This window comes from Carica papaya, chromosome 1 (genome assembly GCF_054855325.1).
Source record: "Carica papaya isolate Zhongbai chromosome 1, ASM5485532v1, whole genome shotgun sequence".
Classification (NCBI taxonomy): Eukaryota; Viridiplantae; Streptophyta; class Magnoliopsida; order Brassicales; family Caricaceae; genus Carica; species Carica papaya.
The window spans coordinates 17,512,277-17,534,106 of record NC_142309.1 but is presented as its reverse complement, the minus strand read 5'-3'; the positions used below and the strand labels follow the sequence as shown (position 1 = coordinate 17,534,106).

Below are 21,830 nucleotides of genomic sequence, written 5' to 3'. Positions count from 1 at the left end.
AAATCTATCAGGAAGTATGTGTTAATGATGTTAAATGAACTCAAGGATTTTAGCAATTCTCACTTCTCTTCTTCGTCGCTAAAATTCTTAAAATTCGAAAAACCTAAATTTAACTTGTTACAACGAGAAAGATAGTTGAATAACATACAGACATTATGTCGATTCATCCGATTCCCTTAAAGAAATTGGTATCCCAATGCAAATACTCGGTAGCCCTTCCTCTTGGAAAACAAAATTAGCAAAAATGAGCCCCTGAAAAATACAAGTGATGCGAACAGGTTGGTAAAAGACTTCCTATTATCAGGCATGAAATGACCTTTATGCTAGTTACTAAAAAAACACAAAGAAACCATACAAGTTAATTATTCTAATTTTGAGGTGGGAAAAAAAGAAAAAAAAAATGGTTTAATGCATAAAATAATTCTATTAATCAAATTTTAGTTGTTTACTTCCAACTTCACAAGAGAGTGGTTTAGCTCCAAAAACACAAGCCACCGTTAATTCAATCTTTTGACACCTTTGCCCTAATCATGTAAGGCGATATACAAGCATGTTATCATTACTGGCAAACTGTGAATTTCCATGGGTACCTAAACAGCAGCGCAACCTATCATATACATTAGCAGAAAGAGAAAACAGACAAAATGTGGGTCTATGCGCACTTGTCTATGAGTCCTTATTACTTGTAGCCAGGAAGAAATACACGAAGAGGAGTCAGTTTCAGCCCCTGTGCAGTCTCTCCTCTCCAATGATCCATCTGGTCAACCAACTCGGATCTTCAGCAAAGGAGTTACATGGCATTAGGATGATCCCAAGATCGGCACCAATTTGATCATACTCCTTAAGAGCAACTTCCATCTCTGCTTCAATGACCGTATCATCGAAAACATCAATTGCATTCATGCGTAGAACGTCAGCGTAATGCTTCTCTCTCTCAGGATCATGTTGAAAAGGTTCCATGGCTGGGCCCTGTTGATTTTGACGTTTTATAGATAAATAACACAGTAACATAGAATAGGAAAGGCATTATTCAAAACAGTTAAAGATAATTTAGATAGTTTTGTTTTTCATGAGAATTCTTTTTTAAGAAAGATGAAAATAACTACTTTGAAGAACAAAAATTGTCAACTTTGTCTAAAGAGAAACAAAGTCAAAAGATTAGTTTAAGAAGCTAAATTTTGAATTTTGTACCGCTGGTACAAGTTCTTTCGATGGATAAATTTGTTGAAGATTCAAAGTATAAATGCATATGACACCATTAGAGAGTTAAATCAGCGTTACCTGACACAATTCAGCATAATGCTTATACACCTCGCTATTTTCATCTTGATCGCCAAGTAGGGTTCCACCATACCAACCGCTAGCTTCATCAACTGAGGTTACCGTGAGGTACCTTCAGAAAACAAAAATAAGCACTGTGAGACAAGAGCTGAATGCAGAAGCTATTAGCCTTGTTTAGAAAAGAAAACAGATGATATCTCCCTTCCACCACCCACAACCCCAAACCTATTTTTATGACCTTTCTTTAAAGAGACGTCAAAAGATTAGATCAGCATGTCCCAGAATACCAAACATTTTGACTCAAGTTATCATGCTTTGTTAATATGTCACGGCAAGGAGCACTTTCTTATGTAAACCAGAAAGGCATTTTTAAATTACCTTTGAAAAATATCCTCTTCATGAATATCACCCAAAGATAGCATATCTAAATTACAGAAACCATCAAATCCTGTCTCAATATGAGATCCGCAATTTGCTGTTTCACCTGTAGCAGCTTTGGAAGCAGAGACATTTTCTTCATATTTTCTCTGGCCAAATAGCCAATTTGGGCTTTTGAGCTGTATTTCGCTACATATCAAATTATAAAATTCAGACTTAGTTATCATTAAAACATTCATCAACTGCACATGCATAATCAAGGTGCAGAAATATTATTTCTGATACAATAAATATTCACCCTCGAACTTCTTTCTTTAAAAGCAGAAAAAAGTAATCAGTTCAGAAACTTCTTTTTTTCCTTTTGAGAAACTTGGACTGTTTTAAGCATGAAAAGAAAGCAAGTTAAACATGCAACCAAAGGACTAATCAGTTGCTAATTCTACCACTGTATATTATAAATGTCTTCTAAACTAATAAGAACCATATGAGAGAGAGAGAGAGAGAATAATCAAATATTTGAAACAGAATCATTCTGCAAATAAAGATTTTAGAAATTGAACCAATGACAGCTTAGGTTGTAGAAATAGTACGCTGCATCAGGTGCCACACCAGTACTTCCAGCAAGACCAGCTGGTCTTTGATCTGGCTCACCGCAGAGTCTTACGTTCTTTATTGAACTACATGTCCTCTCTATTAGTTTATCAAATGATGTCAACTTCATCCGCAAGAAGTCTTCTCTACAAGCTGGAACAGGGGCAAGAGTCATTCCAAATCCTTCCACAGGCTTCGTGTTAGTTTGCACACTGCAATTTGTCAGACAGAAAAGTAATCCATAAGCTCAACCTGCTCTATTCTCTAGATTAATACCTTTATAAAGGTACTGATCACAACTAGGTAAGGAAAAATCAACATAACAAGGAAAACATGACAGTTTTCAAGCCATGAGTAGATCAAAACTAAAATCTTTTCAACATAAAGCTTCATAATTCAACTACAACTCCCATTTCATGCTTTCATGCGTGTTTTTTTCTTTGAATAATGAGAGAGGTGCCAAGTTTGACCATAGTTTTTAAGGTGGAAATGTGGAAATTTACCTCTCATTATTCAAAGAAAAATTTAAGGTGGAAATGTGGAAATTTACCACTCATCAGGGAAAAAATCGTCTCCAATCCCAGACACATGAAGATAATAATCAGAATCCAACTCCCAGAGAGCAGGTTTCCCTTCTTGTGGTTGGAAATAGCCCAAGAATCTGCTCTAGCAACCAGAAGGCCATAGTTAAGAACCCATATAAATAAAGGTCCGGGGACAAAAAACTCAGTTCTCTGATATCCATCTACTGTTAAGGAAAATAGAAAACTAGAACTTTCAGAACTTTACATATCTATCCACTACAATCAGCCCCAAAAGATCTTTCTAAATCCAGTAAAAATTATGAAGAGAGGAGGTTTACAAGTTTATTGCATCTTGCTTTTCACCATCAGTGTAGGTATTGCTGTAGTATCGCTTGATAGACTTGAGAAACTCTCTGGACTGTGTTGTAGCTTTCCATTTTCCCTGCCTCTCAGGAAAAACCTGAATTCATGGTGAGCCATTGTCTTAACAATGTCAACAAACAGGCACATGCAAGCTCAATAATACAATAGTAGGTGGATGGAAAAAGAAAATGAATAATCTATGCAAAACATTAAATTCATAGAAACAATATCACTTTCCTTGCTGGGAGTCAATTTTAATAGGTAATTCAGGACGTGTAATCATAGACATCTCCAAAAAAAGAAAAAGACATGTAATCATACAGTGTTATGAGCTGCAGAGCCGCCGTACTGCTGTGCAAGAGCATCCCCCATGCTCTGATACATATCCATAAGAGCTGCAGCAATGCTACTGTCAGGGTCAACTTTGGGCATGTCCGTCAAACCCATTGCATGGAGTTGACGACCTAGAGCTGCAAGGCCATAAGCATATTGAGCAACATTTGTACGGTCCAAGCAGTCGATACAGTTTGTGCGCAGAACTCCACTTTGAAAACGTGGTGCTGTACCATAACCATCGTTATTATCTCTTCTCCCTTCATTATTCTCTCTTCTACCTTGCTGACTTAAATCACCCTCTTTGTCTCGGTTAGCTACAGAATTCAGACTCTCATTACTACTTCCAATTCTTGCAAGGTCCCCTGAATTAGCTCTCATTTCTCGAAGAGAAGTATCCCTAAAATAAGATGAGCTTAGATTAAAAAAATAAGAGAATTATACATCATCAATTGGATAGATCAAAATGATTTTGGCTTCATCTAGTTGTGTTTATGGAGCTTCATTTTTTCAAAGCGCAATTATGCCTTTTTGCTGAATATTTATTAATTTTTTTGCAAAATTATTCATTTAGAAAAAAGCAAATACTGATTGGTTAAGAAAAGCAACCATGTGATTGCTTTTCCGAACAACAAAATTTACTTCGTCAAATATAAAAAAGACAATTAATGAATTCTTATAAATTTCAACCGTACTCTTAATTTTTTTGAAATATCACATGAAATACACATCAATGGATTTAAAATTTTAAACAGGCATTCCCTAATCCGATCAAGTGGATATGAATCACCATCAAGAGATTGCCTCAATACTTGCATACTATTTTGCCCTTTCATTCTATAAAAAATACCGATATTTACCCTTTTCAAAATTAACATATTATTCTCCATAGATAACAGACCAGCACCAATCTTTTCAAAAAACCTACTCTTCTTTGATCAACAATCTATACAAGAACAAACAATGAGCACATAAAGATTTATATTTCTAGTAAAATGAAAATCTATGCTTCTCTTCTTACCAATTAAAGATTTAAATTTATCCAAACAAAAATCCTTACCAAGAACAGAGATGAGGAGAGAGAGTAAAGTTCTGGCAAGTGAGCGTGATGAAGATGATTAATTTTGGTGTGACAGGCATCATCATTGATGGTGCATCTGCGGAGTGGCCATTGATGGTTTGGTGTGCAAAGTAGCCATTGATAATGGTATTTTATGTAAGAGCACAAGATGATGAAGTTATTTTGAAAAATTATGCTGTTCTTTCGAAAGGAGGTGCAGAGAAGATGAACAAAAGGTCTTGAAAGAAGAAAAATTGTTTTCTAGGCTTTTATTAATTTAAATTTTTACCTAATTTTTAATTTTATTTTCATTATAATTAGTAAATTAATTAACTATTCTATAATAAGTGAATTATAAAATTTAAGACTTTTTAACTACCTGAATTAAATTAAAATAAAAATATAATTAATATAACCTATGTAATAGATAAGGGTATTTTGTACCCCTTGATACCTTTGTGCATAATAATACTTCTCTTTTATTTTAAAAAAGATGTAATAGATAAGAGTATTTTAATCATTTACATCTTATTCTACTTATATTACAATATAGCAATCAATATAACTATTATTCTGACATTCAAACCAGACAATCTAATGCAATGAAAATTATACTCTTAAGTTCATCCTATTCCTACCGAATAGTTATCCTATTCCATTCTGTTATTACATTCAACAAATGGAATGTGCCATAATTTCATAACATAGCCCTATGAATTCTTTCGCACATTGATAGTGCTAATAAAATATGGCTTTTCTTTTTCTTTTTCGTTTGTTATTTGATCAGCTTCATGAAATAAAAATCTAAGAGCTACACTAAGCCTACCCAAGAGTTCCTGTATATTAGATCAAATGTACGTTAAGGAGCATAAGCTTTTATGGAGAGCTGTGCTTTTTACAAGTACATGGTTTTGGGGTTGGAACGCAATGCTATTTACCGTCAGCATTTACCATATCCATCTTACAAAATAACTTAACTACAATATTTTCTTGATGACTTTTTAAGTTTGTCCATGTATTTGTCTTTTTAGGATTTCCCCTTTGTTCTACTTTGGAGGATTCCTTGTCCTCCTACCTTGTTCCTTTCCACTTTCTAACATAATTTCTTTTTTATTTTTCTAAAAAGTGTAATCCTTTTCTCTAAAATATTTCAAAAAAATAATCCTTTTCTCTAAAAAAAATGTAAAATTCCTAAAAGAAAATATTTGACAATATAATCACAGTCAATGACATATAATCAACAACATAGTTGATGACAATCAACAATATAGTCGACGACTTGAATGTCAGCTCAGTTGCTCACTCCTTCCCATCCAAGAGAATGGGTCAAGTTCTCTACTTGGGTTCATTCCCTGCTTACCAACGCCCTCCATGGCTGATTATATTGTAAACAAGCAATAAGTATGATTCCCCATCTATAATACTTAGACACGAGTATTCATAACCATAGTTGTAACAAAGAAGGTGACATTTTATTTATAAAAAGATTTGTTGTGTTATCATTGCATGATCATTAGACATTAGTCCAGTTAGTACTTATCTCTCCATGGGGAGAATGCAGATTCAAGCCTTGCTAAGAGAACCACCTCTACTACAAACTAAAATTAAATAAATAACAATGGATGAGCCAACATCTATAATCAACCTGATATTCTATCACAGATACTGAATAGATGCTGACCACAATTGAAAGAAAGAAGGTAAGGCAGGGCAGGTAGTAATTAAAGTACTCGTCCTGGAAATAGTTTAGAAATAAAGAACAATTTAAGAAATAAAGAACAAAGATTGGTCACAGGAAATAAGAGACCAAGGTGAAAAAGTACAAAAAGAAGTAGACTGAACAGTATCCATTAGACACAATAATAACAGAATAACAAATATAGAGGTGACATGAATAAAACCCCAGCAAGGAAATTATTAATCCAACATCATCTAATCTTTATTGTTAAGAACAACTGCCATTATATAGGCATTAATTACAAGTAATTAAGAAATTTTGTAGAAGAAGAAATCTAAACAACTTATTCCTATGATAAACTAAAATATTATTCCACATAAATTGAAAATAGAAAATAATTATGATTATTACAAAACCTCTTTAATTAATTATTCCAAAATAATTTCTTATTCTGCATCAATCCACCCAACTTGGTGAAAACTCGACCTTGAAATTCGAAGGGCAAGGCATCAAGATAAGAAAGACTCAAACATACTCTTTACAATTTTCGATAATCTTCACAGAAAAAACTAAAAGTTAATTGAAATCAGGCTTTTTAAGATCATAAAACTAAGAGGTCAAACAAGATCATCGAATGAAGTTGCTCAACATCATTAGCATGAACAGGAACAACACCAATAAACGGTGCTTCAAGATGAACTTCAAGTTTTTCATCATCTAATGCAAGGGAAGTGTTAATTCTACTCCTAAGATCAACTTTGGATTCTTCGTAAAATCTCATGCTATCACAAATTGTGAGTATAAGCCTATTTCATACTCAATATTTAACTGAAAACAGTTATCATATATCTGAAGGCTATTCAGAGAATTTTAGCATATATAGCATCTTCAACATATTGATATTAGATAAGAATTACTAGTGAATGTATTTCAATAGTGTCCATGCATCCATAAGGATCAAAAACTTGACACAACACATCATATGTAATCATGTAGATTAAATATAAATTGGTAACTAAAAGTTTGTCGGATTCCATGTCGAGTTGTCACCTTTAATAACTTATCTACTCTAAAGACGATCCTAAGGTGTGAATTTGATCAAACTAACCACAGAAATTGGTAGAACATATCGGAAAACCATAGAAATCTGTTACAAAGGGTCAAAGCTAACCTGGTCAAATTAGTCTGGTCAAAATAAATAAACAGGTAAACACATAATGCCAGTCTTAGCTGCACACGTGAGTTATGTATGTCAGTTCCAATTCACTAATGAGGGTTGAGCACCCGACAAAAGGGCCATTCAGCATTGAGGGTTGCAGATTATTGGTCAGTGGTCGTCACTACAATCTAAAACCAGAGGGTCTTGCAGAGCCATAAACTCATGCTTCGAGTGGCACGTTTAGACATCTCCAATAATGAAGGACGATAGAACATCATTGGTCTCTGGTTCAAAAGGTAGTTGCAACTTAAGCCACTACCAAGTGATTGTTGGCAATCTGATATAGGGTAGGATGTACAACTTCTACTTTTTATTTGTTCGATTAAATATTTGTTCTTTGTTCAGAAAGGAACTTTTTCTTTTCACTGGACGTGGTGGAAGAACCTCGATTTTTTTCTTTGCAGTGTAACAGCGTCAAAAGGTAGAGATAGAAGTCAAACGTTAATACTAAGGACGAGTAGCACATGAACTACTTGTCCTGAGGAGAGTTTATAAATAGAGTAAATTTTGGAGAGAATAAGAAAAGAGAAAAAAAAAAAGAGATACTTCATAAGAAATTGTAGAGCGAAATGAAAAAGAAATAGAAAGAAGTAGACTGAATGAGATAATTTAGAATAAGTAACAACTAAAAGAACAAACACAGTGAGGTAACATGAAAAGAAATCCTAGCAAAGAAATTTTTAATTCATTGCCGTCTACTCCATTATTAATAGCTAGACTCTTCATATAAGCATTAGCTACAATTAATTAAAAAAAATTATAAAAGAATAAATCTAAAAGATTTTAATTCCAGTAGTCCTTAAAATCTATCTAATTATTATTATAAAAAACTTATCCTATTGAAAATCTTTTCCAAACTTCTTATTCTGCATCAGAAGATACACCAACTGCTTTATCTGCTATAAGTGCAGCAAATAATCATATTTAAGTACATAACAATTACAAAAGTACATGTAATACCTTCCTGTGCTTGTACGACTTATCTGGGTGGCTCTCCTCTTAACAGTGATAGGCTTACCGCTGTAGTAAAAACCAGTCATATCAAGTGCTTCACTTGCTACAGCACCCAAAACAGCCAAAACATTGGCAGATTTACTTTGATATCAACCAACATAAAAAAAGAACCCGTTAGTTACAAGTTATCTTTAATAAAGGGTTAGAGAAAAAGACAGGATCAGAGGAGGGATGCATGTTGGGAGGAGCAAGAGCGAATTATTAGTTCTTTACCTCTTTGCAAACTTGTGGAAGTCCCAGTGGATAAACTTAAGATGATTTTCTTCTGTAAGAATGTTATTCAAGTACCCTACTGCATTGGCAAATTCTCGCCTCAGCATCATTTCTCGAGGCCTCTTCTCAACTGTCTGCATTTTGTGATTTAAATGATTATTAAATAAATTCAACTTACAGATACTAACTAAAAAAAAAAGTGAAGGTAGCTAATTTCACTTTACGTTAAAAATAAGACCAAAAGATAATTGGTTCAAAATATTCCAGATGTAGCAAAAAGCAGGTAGCTATGTTGTGCAGATTCCAGAAAAAGATGGGAACACACAAAGGAGGAAATAAATTGAATTACAAATTGCACCTTTACTTCACCTAGAACCAGTCTGCAGTGAGATTAAAAGTGTGAGAAATGTGAAACTTCCTATTTCAGATTTATGAGAGTGGAGTTATCAAGCTACTAGAAGACATCATCTTATCACAGTTATCTAGACAAATAAATGTACAGGACATCAAGTTTCTGAAGTTATCAATAAAAGCCACATCTAGTAATAGCTTTATGAAGTCAAGGAAAATACAGAATTTCCAATGCGAGTTGGGTTAGCTAATACCACATCTAAATGCATTTAAAAATTGCAATTCAGAAAGAAAAAAAAATTCTAATGCAAGAATTGGTACCTGAACAAGAGATCACGCAAGTTGCAGATTCCTTTCCTTTATTAGAAACATATAAAAGGTTCAAGATCACAGCTGTTTCCCCTTAAAACTTTTTTCAAGATAATTCACGTAACTACGAGATTTCTCAAAGCAGGAATTTTTAGAAGACATTTGCCGCAAACTAGTAAAGTCAAATTTGCAAATAGTAAAATGCATGTGACATTGCAATCACAAAAAACAAAGTATGTCAACCAAAAATCAGATGAATTGCCTGTTTCTTTTCCTTATCTAGAAACATATGAAATGTAAAATAACCTGCTACAGAAGAGCAATATTTTCTAGCTGGAAGCCAGTATAAAAGATCTGTGAATAACCTTAATCAAATTAAGCACAATGATTGGGTTGCCATATCTCTTTGCCAGGTCTTCAAAGTGCAGTTTGGTCGCTTGGTATGTAGGATCATACCTCTGTACTGAAGCAACAAAGAAAACATCAAGAGATTTATCTATAGAAAACAGAAACATGTTAGCCCTAATAGGATAAAACTTATTTCTCAAGACAACACCAACAAACTACATGAAATTTATTTTCTTCTCGATTACATCAGGTTTATGACTAATATCGAAGCTTCTTGGGACCAGGATAGGATAAATTAGTGCTCATATGATAAAACTTATTTCTCAAGAAACTACCAACATACTACATCTGATTATTTTCTTACAGATTATATCAGGCTTAGGACTAAATCTTGAAGCTTCTTGAGACCAGAATAGGGGTATTGATCCACGCATCTGCACAACAGAGCTCATTTTCCCCTTGCACGAACCAGCTTCTTCATCAAGGACAATCTGCTCGGTTTCAACATCATTTGCAACTCTTCCTCGATCATTAACTCCCCTCTTCAGATAACTGTGTGCAACAAAATGATAGAATTATCATAAACCCATTTTTTTGTAATTGTTGAAGAGTTCATGGTCTTTCAGAATACTCCTTAAAAAGAATTATTCAAAGCAATTGTTTTTCAATTTGCACCAGCTGTGCATCTTAAACAGGCAATAAAACTTATTGTATAGAATTCATAGTTTCATGCCCTCCAAATCCATTATGGGAAAAGAAAAAAATCAATCAATTTTTTTCAGAGAAGAAGATAATGTCATCCAAAGGGACCAAGGGGGTGCCACCAATTGAGAAAAACATTTACATCTCTCAGAGAGAAAAATATCTTTAATGCCAGCAAAATCAACCCTATCAATCAGGGGTTGGCCTTCAAACAACATTTGATGGGTTCTAAGCAATTGGTCATAAATTGAAACAAAAGAGGAAGGAAAAGTTTTAATACTGTTCTCCTCTTCCAAGTGAATTGCATGGGGGATGAGTGATAAAAACTTCTAAAATTTGTTGCCAGGATTCCATCCCATGCACATAACTCACCCTTGATGTACTAACAACCACATACCCGTGCTTAAGAAAATAGAAGGTTGAATCCCAAAGTTTTCTAGTTGCAGGACTGTCAGGGACTTTGCTCATGGTCCTGACTGAATTTCGAATGGAAGAAAGAGAAGAGCGAAGAAAAATGATTGAGAGAGAGAGAAGGATAAATCTCCGCCGACTCTGATTGCTCTGAGACCACTTTGTCAAAGACCTTGCTCATGGTCTGGACCGGGTTTCGAACAAGAGGGAGAGGAGAGAAAGAAGAAGATGATCAAGCGGTAAGCTGAGGTCATGGTCCATTTCATTCAAACTCAAGGCCTTTATATAGGCTGAGCTCGGGCCGGAAGGACGTGCCAATTTGTTAGGTGCACCTGCCCGTTACACCTTCGGCAAGTTGCTGCAGTTACACAGTCTGCAAGTGGCAGTAGTTGCCAACAGCCTCTGCCTCCCCGATAACTCCCTAAGCAAGTGGTGAAGAGGAAAAGTCTATTCTACCCCATCACAGTTTGACTATTTTGCCCCTGTACAATCTTTTTCCAATTTACCCCCCTTCTTATAGTAGACTTTAAGTGGTTTTATTACACTCAATTCCTTGTTGTTGACTACCTCCCTATCCTCTACTAATAGCTTGGGGATGAAATAATTTTGCCGATTGGAGTAGGCCATCCTACGAAAAAAATTTGGTGGTCCAATCACCTTCCTTTATTGAAAATGATCAGAGGGTGCTATCTCCAAGCAATCTCTTCTACTAACACAATATTGGCCAGCTCCATGCACACCTTCTATTTTTCTCATCACAATGAGCCTATTCTTAGCTTCCTTGTTATCAACAGCTTCAGTAGTTTCCATCAATTGATCTCAGTAACAAAGCCGAAAATCTCCTTATCCATTAGTTTACATGAACCTTTAGCCTCACGAGCCTGCAAGAGACTCTAAAGCTGCCAAATCCCATTCGATTCAGCTTTTAAAACCATTTTTTCCTTTCTTTGCTTTCCTCTCTATTCCTTTTACTAATTTTTACTCAATCATAGTGTAAGAGAACTGAAAGAGTGAATCAACAAAGAAAGCAGTCATAGTATCAAAAATTACAAGAACAAAACTAGTATCATATGAAAAAAACTAAAATATTATTGTCATGTATAAGAAGAAAATCAAAAGCTGCCTTAATAGGCACTTCAAATGGTCCAAAGCATACAGGAATATTATTTCCTGCCAAAAGTTCATTTGAGGGTGACAATGAACCAAATCTTTAGCAATCCCAAAGGACAGACCCTAAATATGAAAACACAACCTCAAAGTCAAAACCATGTGCACCAGGTACTGAAATTTCTATATTCCATTAACGATTTTCCAGCAAAAGCCTACAAAATACAATATGTATAATTTTGCCACAATATATATAATATTTAGAATTCCATGCACAAACAAAATGAAGTTTGGAGCAGAATATACCGTGTGCCAGCAAAATGCCGAGAGCGTCTAGAAACCAAAGAAACACTAAAATCTCTCCCGAAGATTGATAACCTAATCTGTTATTCAATACAAAATGATTACTAAAATACCAAACAGAAGAAAGAAAGAAGAAAGCAAAAAACCACAACATGACTAAACTGATGAAAATAAGGCAGAAAAAGAGGCTGACATACTAAAATCTTTCTTGCTCATATCAAAAATCCAAGAGATTTTTACACTGAAAAACTTTTTGACTAAAGCAGTCACTTTTACAACTAACTATAATCTTTTTATATGCTTCTTTTTATATACCATCTAGAAATTTTTCTATAATTGACTTGGTAGAACAATATTCTGGTTCATCAGGAGCCTGAATCAGATTCAAAGGTCCAAGTCTTCGGGAAGCATAGAAAGATCACTTAGTCAAATTACTAAGCCTTCTGTAGTTTTATTATTTATCATGTGCCTTAAAGACTATTAGCAGTTATTGGACCAGTTAGTTTTTTGTTTAGTTTATGTTTTTCAATAAGTAATAGTTTGTTATTCTTAAGGGAGGAAGCTACTATCCTTAAAGAAGCAGTTATCCTGTACTGTCATGCCTTAAAAGGACTGTTCTGATTTCAGTAAAGTTATGCGGAGATCTGTATAAGTTTCTTAAATCTCTAACTTAAGGAGATCAGATGGTTTTCTGTCAATGAGCCCTAACAATTAGACATAATAGGTAAAAAAGGCAGAAGAAACCAGAAGCACTCTTTTTTTTAAAATAAAAATATGATATATCATTAATTACAAGCACCAAAGAGGTGTCAACCCGTATACAAAATTATTTACATATCTATCATTAATAATGTGATATGCCACATTTCAAAAATATTAACAGTGTTAAGTGTACAATTGCTGGAGGCCCTTGATTGAACACAATTGAATTTACTAGGTCCCTAATTGAATATGTTAGTCCCTTGATTGCGCATAATAAAAAGATGGACTCTCAGATTACACATTTGTGCAAAAACATTTAGCCTAAAAGGATAGATACCTGCTTAAAATGCCCATGAACTAATGCTATTGTCCAAATAGTGTTATTGCATCTCGATCGAATAGCTTGTGTCAAATATGCATTCCACACAAACATGTTATCATACAGCGTTCCTTCTTCACCCGATGATAAGACATTTTTTTGCAAGCTTTGCATTATAGGATAAGTATAACTATAGAAGAAGTCTTTGGTTAAATCAACACTTGACAAAAGTTTTTTGTACCTGCAAATAAAGCAAAAGGACAAAATGAGACCATGAAAAGCTATATGAGTTGGGTGAATGATTCTCGCAGCAATTGTGAACAGAGAAGACATGCAATTCACAAACTAATGTATCAGAATGGCACAGGAAAATATTTCAAAAAATAAAAAAGAACGGCACAGGAAGAGAGTGTAAATATTGAAATGAAAGCTCATTAAGGGCTTCCAATTAATAGTTAAAAGAGATTGTAAAAAATCCATCCAGAGCAAGATGAAATGATCATCTAAAGAAAAATGGATAACTTCCTGTCAGAAGTGGTAATAACCCCATAAGAAAAATAAACATGTGAACGGAAAGTCAGCCAACATGGTCAAATCATGGTGTTTCTAATTTCTAGATGCCTAGGCAACTAAATGATGTTCAAATGGAAATCAAATGTTACTACCATAAGTTTTGGAGCGGATCCCGCTAGGTCCAAGAAGCTAATATGTTTATGATTTCCAAGGTGTCAGTGAAGAACCAAGGACTCGGCTTTCAAAGAATTATCCTCTTCCAAAGCCCCAAAAGCAAAAAACAATCAGTTCAGAAATCTTTGGATCTGAAACCATTAAGGGATAATTATCTTCTCAAGTGATCTTACCATTCATATCAATGTGCTATTTATAGCCTTACAAGAAGATTAAGTTGTGGAGCAATAATAGTCCAAGAATACAAAAGTAATAGTTTTTGCAAAAGAAATAACAAATTAAAAAGACCTAGTTGGCTTGATAATATTTAACGGGCTACTTTGTCAAAGTAATATTGACTACAACAGCGCACAGGTTTTGGTCCAAGGATAGTTATCAAGCCAATATTTGCAGAAGTATTTTAGTATGAGTTATCTTACCATAACAGCATACCAATTTTTTATTCATTTTGTCATGTTATAAATTTATTTTGGTTATGAAGTAGTAAGGACATTTTATTTTATCTTTCTTTTTGTATGCAGAAAAAAACATATTACAAAAGAGAAGAAAAGATTACATCAGATAACAACTAGTTGTCCACTGAAAGAAGAAGAAAAACCCAAAAAGAAGAGAAAAGAAATGGGCCAGGCAAACAGATACACTAGATAAAGAACAGCCAGTCAATTTCTTTATAGAATAGACAAAGAGAAATCCTTAAAAAGCCCATGCACCTTTAAAGTAAATAGAGAAAGAAAAGTCATCTTGTCCCAAAAAAACAAAGAAGAGGTCATAAAGGTCTCAAGCCGAAGGAGCAACCCAAGAAACAACAAATATATTAAATAATCAGGTCGAAAGCCTCCAAGCCACACCACAGAGCAAAATAAATGTTATGGACCTTTTATTTACCCTGTGCATCAAAACCTGAAAGTATATATAATTATGCCTAAAAACTCCTAATTCTTATGAATCAGTAACCAGTATTTCTAGTATTGCTAAAGTCTTGCGTATAAAAAGATCCCAGTTACTCCAGATTCATCAGACTATCATAAACTGAGATTATTTACTATGTTTTTTGAGCTTCACATTGTGCATAGACCTTGTTTCTTGTATCCATGCTTATTCTTCTTTCCTCTCTTTCTTTTCTTGTATAACTCCAAAATTATAGCCTGCAACCTGTAAAAGAGTCTGTGAATGCCACAGTTGGAAACCTTATGACTGGGAGGAAGAAGAGTATGCTAGAATGATTCAACTCCTTTTCCTGTGTAGTGTTTCACTTACTGCAGCCAATAAATCGCTCTAGAAACTAGGTAATAGTGGTTACTTTTCTATGACATTTTTCTTTGGCATTTTACCCGCCCACTTACCAATCAATTTTTTCCTGTTGGAAGCATGTTTTAAAGTTGAATGCTGCCACCTTTAGAATCACTTTATTTGCTCAGGACTCAGTTAGAAGGAGAATCCTTACTATTGATTCTGTAAGGAAGAGGAGACCAATTCTGGTAGTCCACCATAAATTAACTTGCCCAAAGAAATATACAGTAAACATCCCCTTGCAATCTCTATCTCTGTCAGTGCTGGAGTCAGGAAATGTTTTTGTAACAGTTTTAATGTCCAGACTGAGTTATAAGATTTATGACAAAAATTCCATTGCTATCTTGGTCTACATCTCTTCCCTGTTAGCTTGAAGATGGGAAACACATTTTCTTTTTAAGGTTACAGAGCCAACGTGAGATACAGAGACTTAAAAAACCTTGATACAAATTCCCACAAAATCCCGGTTTTAAATTAAAAACAAAGACATAAATCAATAGATCATAATCAAGAAGGATTTGAGCAATACAAAGACCCATTTGATTTATGAGTTGACCTAAAAATAGTCAGGAAATATAAGATGACTCGCTCCACATATTTAAATTTGATATGTTCAAGAAATTTGTAAAATCAGAAGAAAGCAAAAAATGTAAACACTAAACAACCATAGGCAAGCCAATCCGAGGGAAGGAAATACCTTAACTCAGTTTTCGAATGTGCAACATCAGTTTGAATTGAAACATGTGGAATTGTGATCAACTGACTTTCATCGATAGCATATATTGCATGACCACATATGCATCCAATTTGACGTCGCTTTGTCACCAGAATCAAGTAATACGACTCCAGAAACTTAATGCAACCTGTATGACCGAAAAACATATAATGCTCCCTCTTGTAGGACTATCGCATCAAATAAAAGAAATAAGGATAAAACATGCACTGCCACTAACCAGCTATCCCAAAAACCTTGGCCACAAAGGTTAAGCCTCCTGTAGCTCGATTACCTTCAGCAATTCGCTGAAGTAAGTTCTTGATTTCCTGAGGTGAATATACCACTGGATCTTCACTAATATTGAGATCAGATGGCTCAGAACGATCAATCTTCAACACCCGGAAATATCTCTTGTTCCTATCACTCCCAACTAAATAAAATCTCTGCTTAAACAAGCCCAAAATAATAAACCAATTAAATAAGACCTCCAACGCACTAATAGCAACATGGATCATGTCTTATCTATCAATATATACATATATACATATATATGGCTCATACTAATAACCACACCTTTAAACAACATAACTTCTAAACTAAGTTCATCAAGCAAGGATCAGTCCACCGTCTGACCCATAATAGTTGATTGTATTACAAATTTTCCCCCTTTTTTTTTCTGTGTATTCAGAGAAAATCAGATCAACAATTAGCTTCCCTAATCCACCACAAGTCCATTTTCTTTTAAGATAAGCAAATGCAAAACCTACGTTACTGTTTCCCCAAACCCAGATGATGAAACGACATGTTTTCATAATTCAATTTACATATATTATCAAACAGGATATTCAAAACCGTACATACATTGACCGTCACTTTTTTTTCATCCGTTAACATTCAGCTCAATCAATTCAACTCGTTCCTAGCAAAAATCAACAAGACTTTCAAGTGCGTTTCTGATTTCCAGAAAACACAAGAGATGAAAATGCTAGAAAGCTCAAACTTACTATTTTCTTGTACTTTTTTACCATTTTTTCCTCAATAAAGGAGAAATCTCAAAAGCGATATTCCATGTGGAACCTGTACAGCGTAATCTTACCGCTCTGGTCTCGTAGAGCCTGAATTTCTCGAACGAATATGAATTGGGATCGACTTCAGACTCGTTTGACGGGTGAATTTTGGCGTAAGGCGGTACGGTGGACTTAGAATTTTCGGCTTTCGCCATCTCGGAATCCACTCAAAATTCTATGGGAATTTTCGTTCAATCAAACCTCTAAGAATTGTTTCGGGATGTGATTGAAAGTTTTTTGGACCATTAACGTCCGGACGAGAAACTGGCATCAAGAACCTTGAATTGGAAGGAAGTCAGGGGTTGATTTGAGAATTTCATAGCCTTCGATGACCATTTCTGAGTTGTTCTCAAGATCTGCACTCACCCGAGTTGACTCATTTGGCCATTTTAATACTCTTTATTTCTTTTTTTCTTTTTATAAATAATTTTTTGACAAATAGATTATTCTGTTAATATGAACTTCTAAAGCGTATTAAGTTATTTATATGTTTACTAAAAATATTTTTATAATCTACCAATCACACCAAAATGGCAATTTTATTGTTTTACGTATATATTTTTGTTTAAATTTTATTTATTTTACACTAATTAAATATCATTTGAATAATTTCTTAGTATAGTTTATTGTCCTTTATATTCTTACTTATTTATTTTAAATAAATACAATTGGTGAAATTTTGTCTGAAACTTTTTATTCATAAATATATGTATATTTATATTATATTGTTTTCTGGAATTATGGCTGATTTTTTTTTTTTTTCCCTAAAATTATTTATGTTGAGTTAGAGCCACATAATATTATATTTTGTGTCCACAACCAGTGGTTATAGATGTGGCTATTATCCACTCGTTGGCAATTTTAATTAAATTATATCTATTTGATGTATAAAATAGCCACAAATTTAGTTTATAGCTTTTATAAAAAAAATAGCATCCAAGACATGGCGGCAAGACTCTGCACGGGCTGCAGTGCGAACGTGATGGTTTCTCCACCATTTCCTGGCTCAGCCAGATGCGGCGGCCACCAGCAAAGACGCACCACAATCCCAACTTTGGCTGCCAAATCTGGCGGATTCCCCTTTAATTCGGTATGAATTTTTAGATTATTTTAAAAATTTTAAATAAATTCAAATAATTATGAAATTTAAATTGCAGTCTAAGTTTTTATAATTTTAGTGCTTATTTTGAATAATTTTGGCTGATAGCTTCTGAAAAGTTGCCAAAAATGTGAAGGCAAAGGAGCCATTGAATGTCCAGGATGCAAGGTGTGTTAATTTCATTAAAGGTTTGACGTTTCAAAAATATATTTTTGAAACATCACGAATTTAAATATATTATATGTAAATAGATTATTTTAAAGTTATTATGACTATATTATGTTTTGTTCATACAAATTGTTTAAATTATTTTAATTAGAAATATGAAAACATATTGAGCGTGTAAATTACATTTCAATAAACCCTCAAACTCACCTCCTACGAATTCTTTTAATCATATGTATTTAATTAACAATTAAAGCACTTAAAATTAACTACAAATTAAACGAAAATTTGAAAAAACACATTGTCAACTTTTTTTCCCTAATTTATATTCTTAGTTTGTAAATTTGTGTATGCCCTTTTAAATTGATAATCAGATTAATAATTATAAATTTAATAGTTCATATTACTGATAGCTATAAATTGAAATTAGCCAAAATATTATCAGGCTGAACAAAAATCTTATATAATATTAATTAGGAATACAACACATAAAATTTCCTCTTAATGCTTCGTGCAGTGTAATAAAATTATTATTTTTATTTTCCAGGGGACGGGAAAGAATAAAAAAAATGGAAATATCTTTGAACGTTGGAAGTGAGTTTTCTTATTTAGTTAAATTTTACATTATGAAGACATAATTACAATTAAATAACATTTCGCTGAAACAAATTAAATTTCAGGTGCTTCAACTGTCAAGGATTTGGCTTGAAGAGCTGCCCAAATTGTGGGCGGGGAGGACTGACGCCTGAACAAAGAGGGGAAAGATAGGAAATACGTTTAAATAACATATATTATAATTTAGTTAATAAATAAAAATATATTTTTAGATTAATTTTTTAAACATTGCAACATAGTTTAATTGTTTTAATTTTTCATAAAATTAAAAAATTAATATTTAAATAAATAAAATACGTTAGAAATTAAATTATAATAAAAAAATATTAGTGTAACATCCCAAACCCCAATGTTAATAGATATGGACATTAGTACAATATTTTCAACTAGTGGAACAGATAAATATTAAACATGTTGTTGAACTACACTTTAATACACATCACTTGTAACTGGATAATTATTTGTTTGCACATAATTGAAGAATCTAAATTAATTTATAAATTTAAAATATAAACTAACAAAGTTTTATTCGTCATATTCATTTGATATTTGACTTCCTCTTACTTGGATGGGATGAATTGGAGTGAGTTTTACAATGTCAGTAAGAAAAAAGATTATATAATTGAGATTTACATACATACATTCACGCAATATGTAAAATATAATAATATTTATAATAAAAAAAGTCAAACAAAATATCTCAGTTAAAATACACAACAAAATAAACCATTACATGGAACACATTCTAATCCTCATTTTTTTAACCTAATTCTTATTCTTCTTTCAAATCATATTTACACTCGAAATATCAAAATACATTCGGAATATTACATCTAAGGTTTTATCGCGCGATGCCGTTTATATCATCGTCGAATAGAGGTGAAATGAATCTCCCATCGCATCGATGGCATGCATACATAAATTTCACAATGACCACAACAGTTACGTTTGCTAAGTGACCCACACTCGTAAATACCTCTCTACGTCTGAACTAAGTTTCAAACTCTATCCATATGCAGGTTCACCATACTTGCTGAACTTCAGCCACACATGCACATTTCCCTCCTAAATACAGATTAAACGAGTAAATATTCAGAGTCTTTACACTCTACACTCTTTTCAAATCTATCTCATTTCTAATTCATTTATTTCCTACATAAGATCTTAATTTTCATGCATAATTAAACACAAATACACAAATAAAATACACAATATCATCACGTATATCAGAGCTATACGTTTTAAACCACTTTCTGAATCATCATGTACCAGATCACATAGCAAGCACAAGATATTTAGATTTCTCCCGCAATTATACTAGATCACACAACAAGTATAGTGCATTGTACATTTGTACCATATCACACGCTAAGTGCAGTGTACCCAAATTCCACACATACACACATTAGTTATACATTTCATATGCATAATATAGGTACACACATATTACAATACAAACATGTATCTTCACTAAATATTATAATCCTCATTTTTATAACATAATTATTGTTCTCTTTTCAAATCACACTCACACTCAAAATATCACAATACACTCGAAATATCATATATAAAATTTCATCATGTGATACTGTTTATATCGTCGTCGATGAGATGCGAAATAGATCCCCCCATCTCATGGATAACACACACGCATAAATTTCATAATGGTCACATAAATTACGTTTACTAGGTGACTCGCACTCACAAGTACATATCCACATCTGGACTAGGTTTCAAACTCTATCCATGTGAAGGTTCATTATACCTGCTGAACTTCATCCGCACACATATCCTTCATTCTTCGATATAGACTCAACGAGTAGGTATCCAAGGTCCTTACACTCTACACTATTTATAAATCTCTCTCATTTATAATTCACTTATTTATTATCTAAGATCTTAATTTTTATGAATAATTAAATACAAAGACACACACATAAAATATGTAAAGGTCCGGAACTTAAATAAAAATAAAATCATAAATTAAATACGAAAATAAAATAATAGAGTTAGGGTTTATATTCTTTACACAATACTTTAGAATGTCTAATAAAGTTACGAGAATGTTCATTCTAAAAGAATAAACGAAAATTAAATAAATAAACGAAAGACAAATAACTAAGCAACCCTAAAATGACATTCACTAGCTCTTGAAGGGAGTTTAGGTAGTGAATTATTCACAACCCCTTTGTTGGTCAGGATCTGAATTTTGATCATCTTGATCTGAAATAATTAATGAAAGGGTGAGAAATATTAACTCAGTAAAAATATCATACTAATTACAGATACAGAAAATTAAAGATTGGTAAAAGTTAGAAAAACAACCAATGAAACCCTTAATTTTATATAAATTCATTTACTATAAAGAAAGCAATTTATTCTATATTTGTATAACAAGTCTTTCTCAATAATAACTTATGAAAATTCATATTCATGGACAATTATTTATCACATAGAAGATAACAAAAAACTATCATTTTATATTTTTACCCACTTACTGGTACCCCTAAAGGTCTATAGGGATGTTTTCCTACTCATGAATCCAATATCCAATTACACAATTAACCGACCGTTCTCATATCCCATCTGGTAATGGGTGCCAAATATTTCACCACCTCGATACTCCGTTCGGTATAAAGGTGAATCGTATCTCCCAAACCTTACTAGTCAGGGATTTTCCAGCCCCGTCCAATTGAGGTAACGTTCACGGTAGAATTTTCTATGTATCAAGCTCGTCCACCCTTTCTTGGGTACCCATTAAGTATTTCCTATGTAGATTTTCATCAGCATAAGAATCAATCATGCAATAACCATGCCTCATTTTATACTCACGTTCACTTAAATAATAATATAGTTTAACACAACCAAATAACTAATAACCGGGATATTGACACATAATGCAGGGGAACTAAGTAACAAAATAACCAAAAAGATCTTAAAAATCATCAATTGAATTATGCACAGTGTAATAGTAAATAAATGTAGG

At 33.3% G+C, this 21,830-nt stretch overlaps 2 protein-coding genes across 3 annotated transcripts; one reads left to right on the top strand and one right to left on the bottom strand.

Annotated features, from left to right (window-relative positions):
• Positions 1–404: 404 nt before the first annotated feature.
• On the bottom strand, positions 405–17,379 carry ATSAC1 (Phosphoinositide phosphatase family protein). Its single transcript, XM_088221266.1, has 16 exons — positions 16,995–17,379; positions 16,137–16,341; positions 15,881–16,046; positions 13,225–13,447; positions 12,189–12,265; positions 10,027–10,214; positions 9,680–9,777; positions 8,655–8,788; positions 8,388–8,522; positions 3,459–3,870; positions 3,113–3,234; positions 2,801–2,911; positions 2,250–2,462; positions 1,660–1,848; positions 1,282–1,393; positions 405–969 (listed from the first exon to the last, which is right to left on the bottom strand). Exons 1-16 carry the CDS (start codon positions 17,118–17,120, stop codon positions 721–723), a joined length of 2,760 nt encoding a protein of 919 aa, XP_088077392.1. The 5' UTR covers positions 17,121–17,379; the 3' UTR covers positions 405–720.
• Positions 17,380–17,867: 488 nt separating this feature from the next.
• On the top strand, positions 17,868–19,061 carry LOC110826006 (SSUH2-like protein). Of its 2 annotated transcripts, XM_022056582.2 has the most exons (4): positions 17,872–18,055; positions 18,173–18,232; positions 18,777–18,823; positions 18,910–19,061. In XM_022056582.2, exons 1-4 carry the CDS (start codon positions 17,909–17,911, stop codon positions 18,995–18,997), a joined length of 342 nt encoding a protein of 113 aa, XP_021912274.1. In that variant the 5' UTR covers positions 17,872–17,908; the 3' UTR covers positions 18,998–19,061. The 2 variants fall into 2 exon arrangements, with proteins under 2 accessions (XP_021912278.1, XP_021912274.1); XM_022056586.2 differs by lacking the exon at positions 18,777–18,823 and having other exon boundaries at positions 17,868–18,055.
• Positions 19,062–21,830: the final 2,769 nt, after the last annotated feature.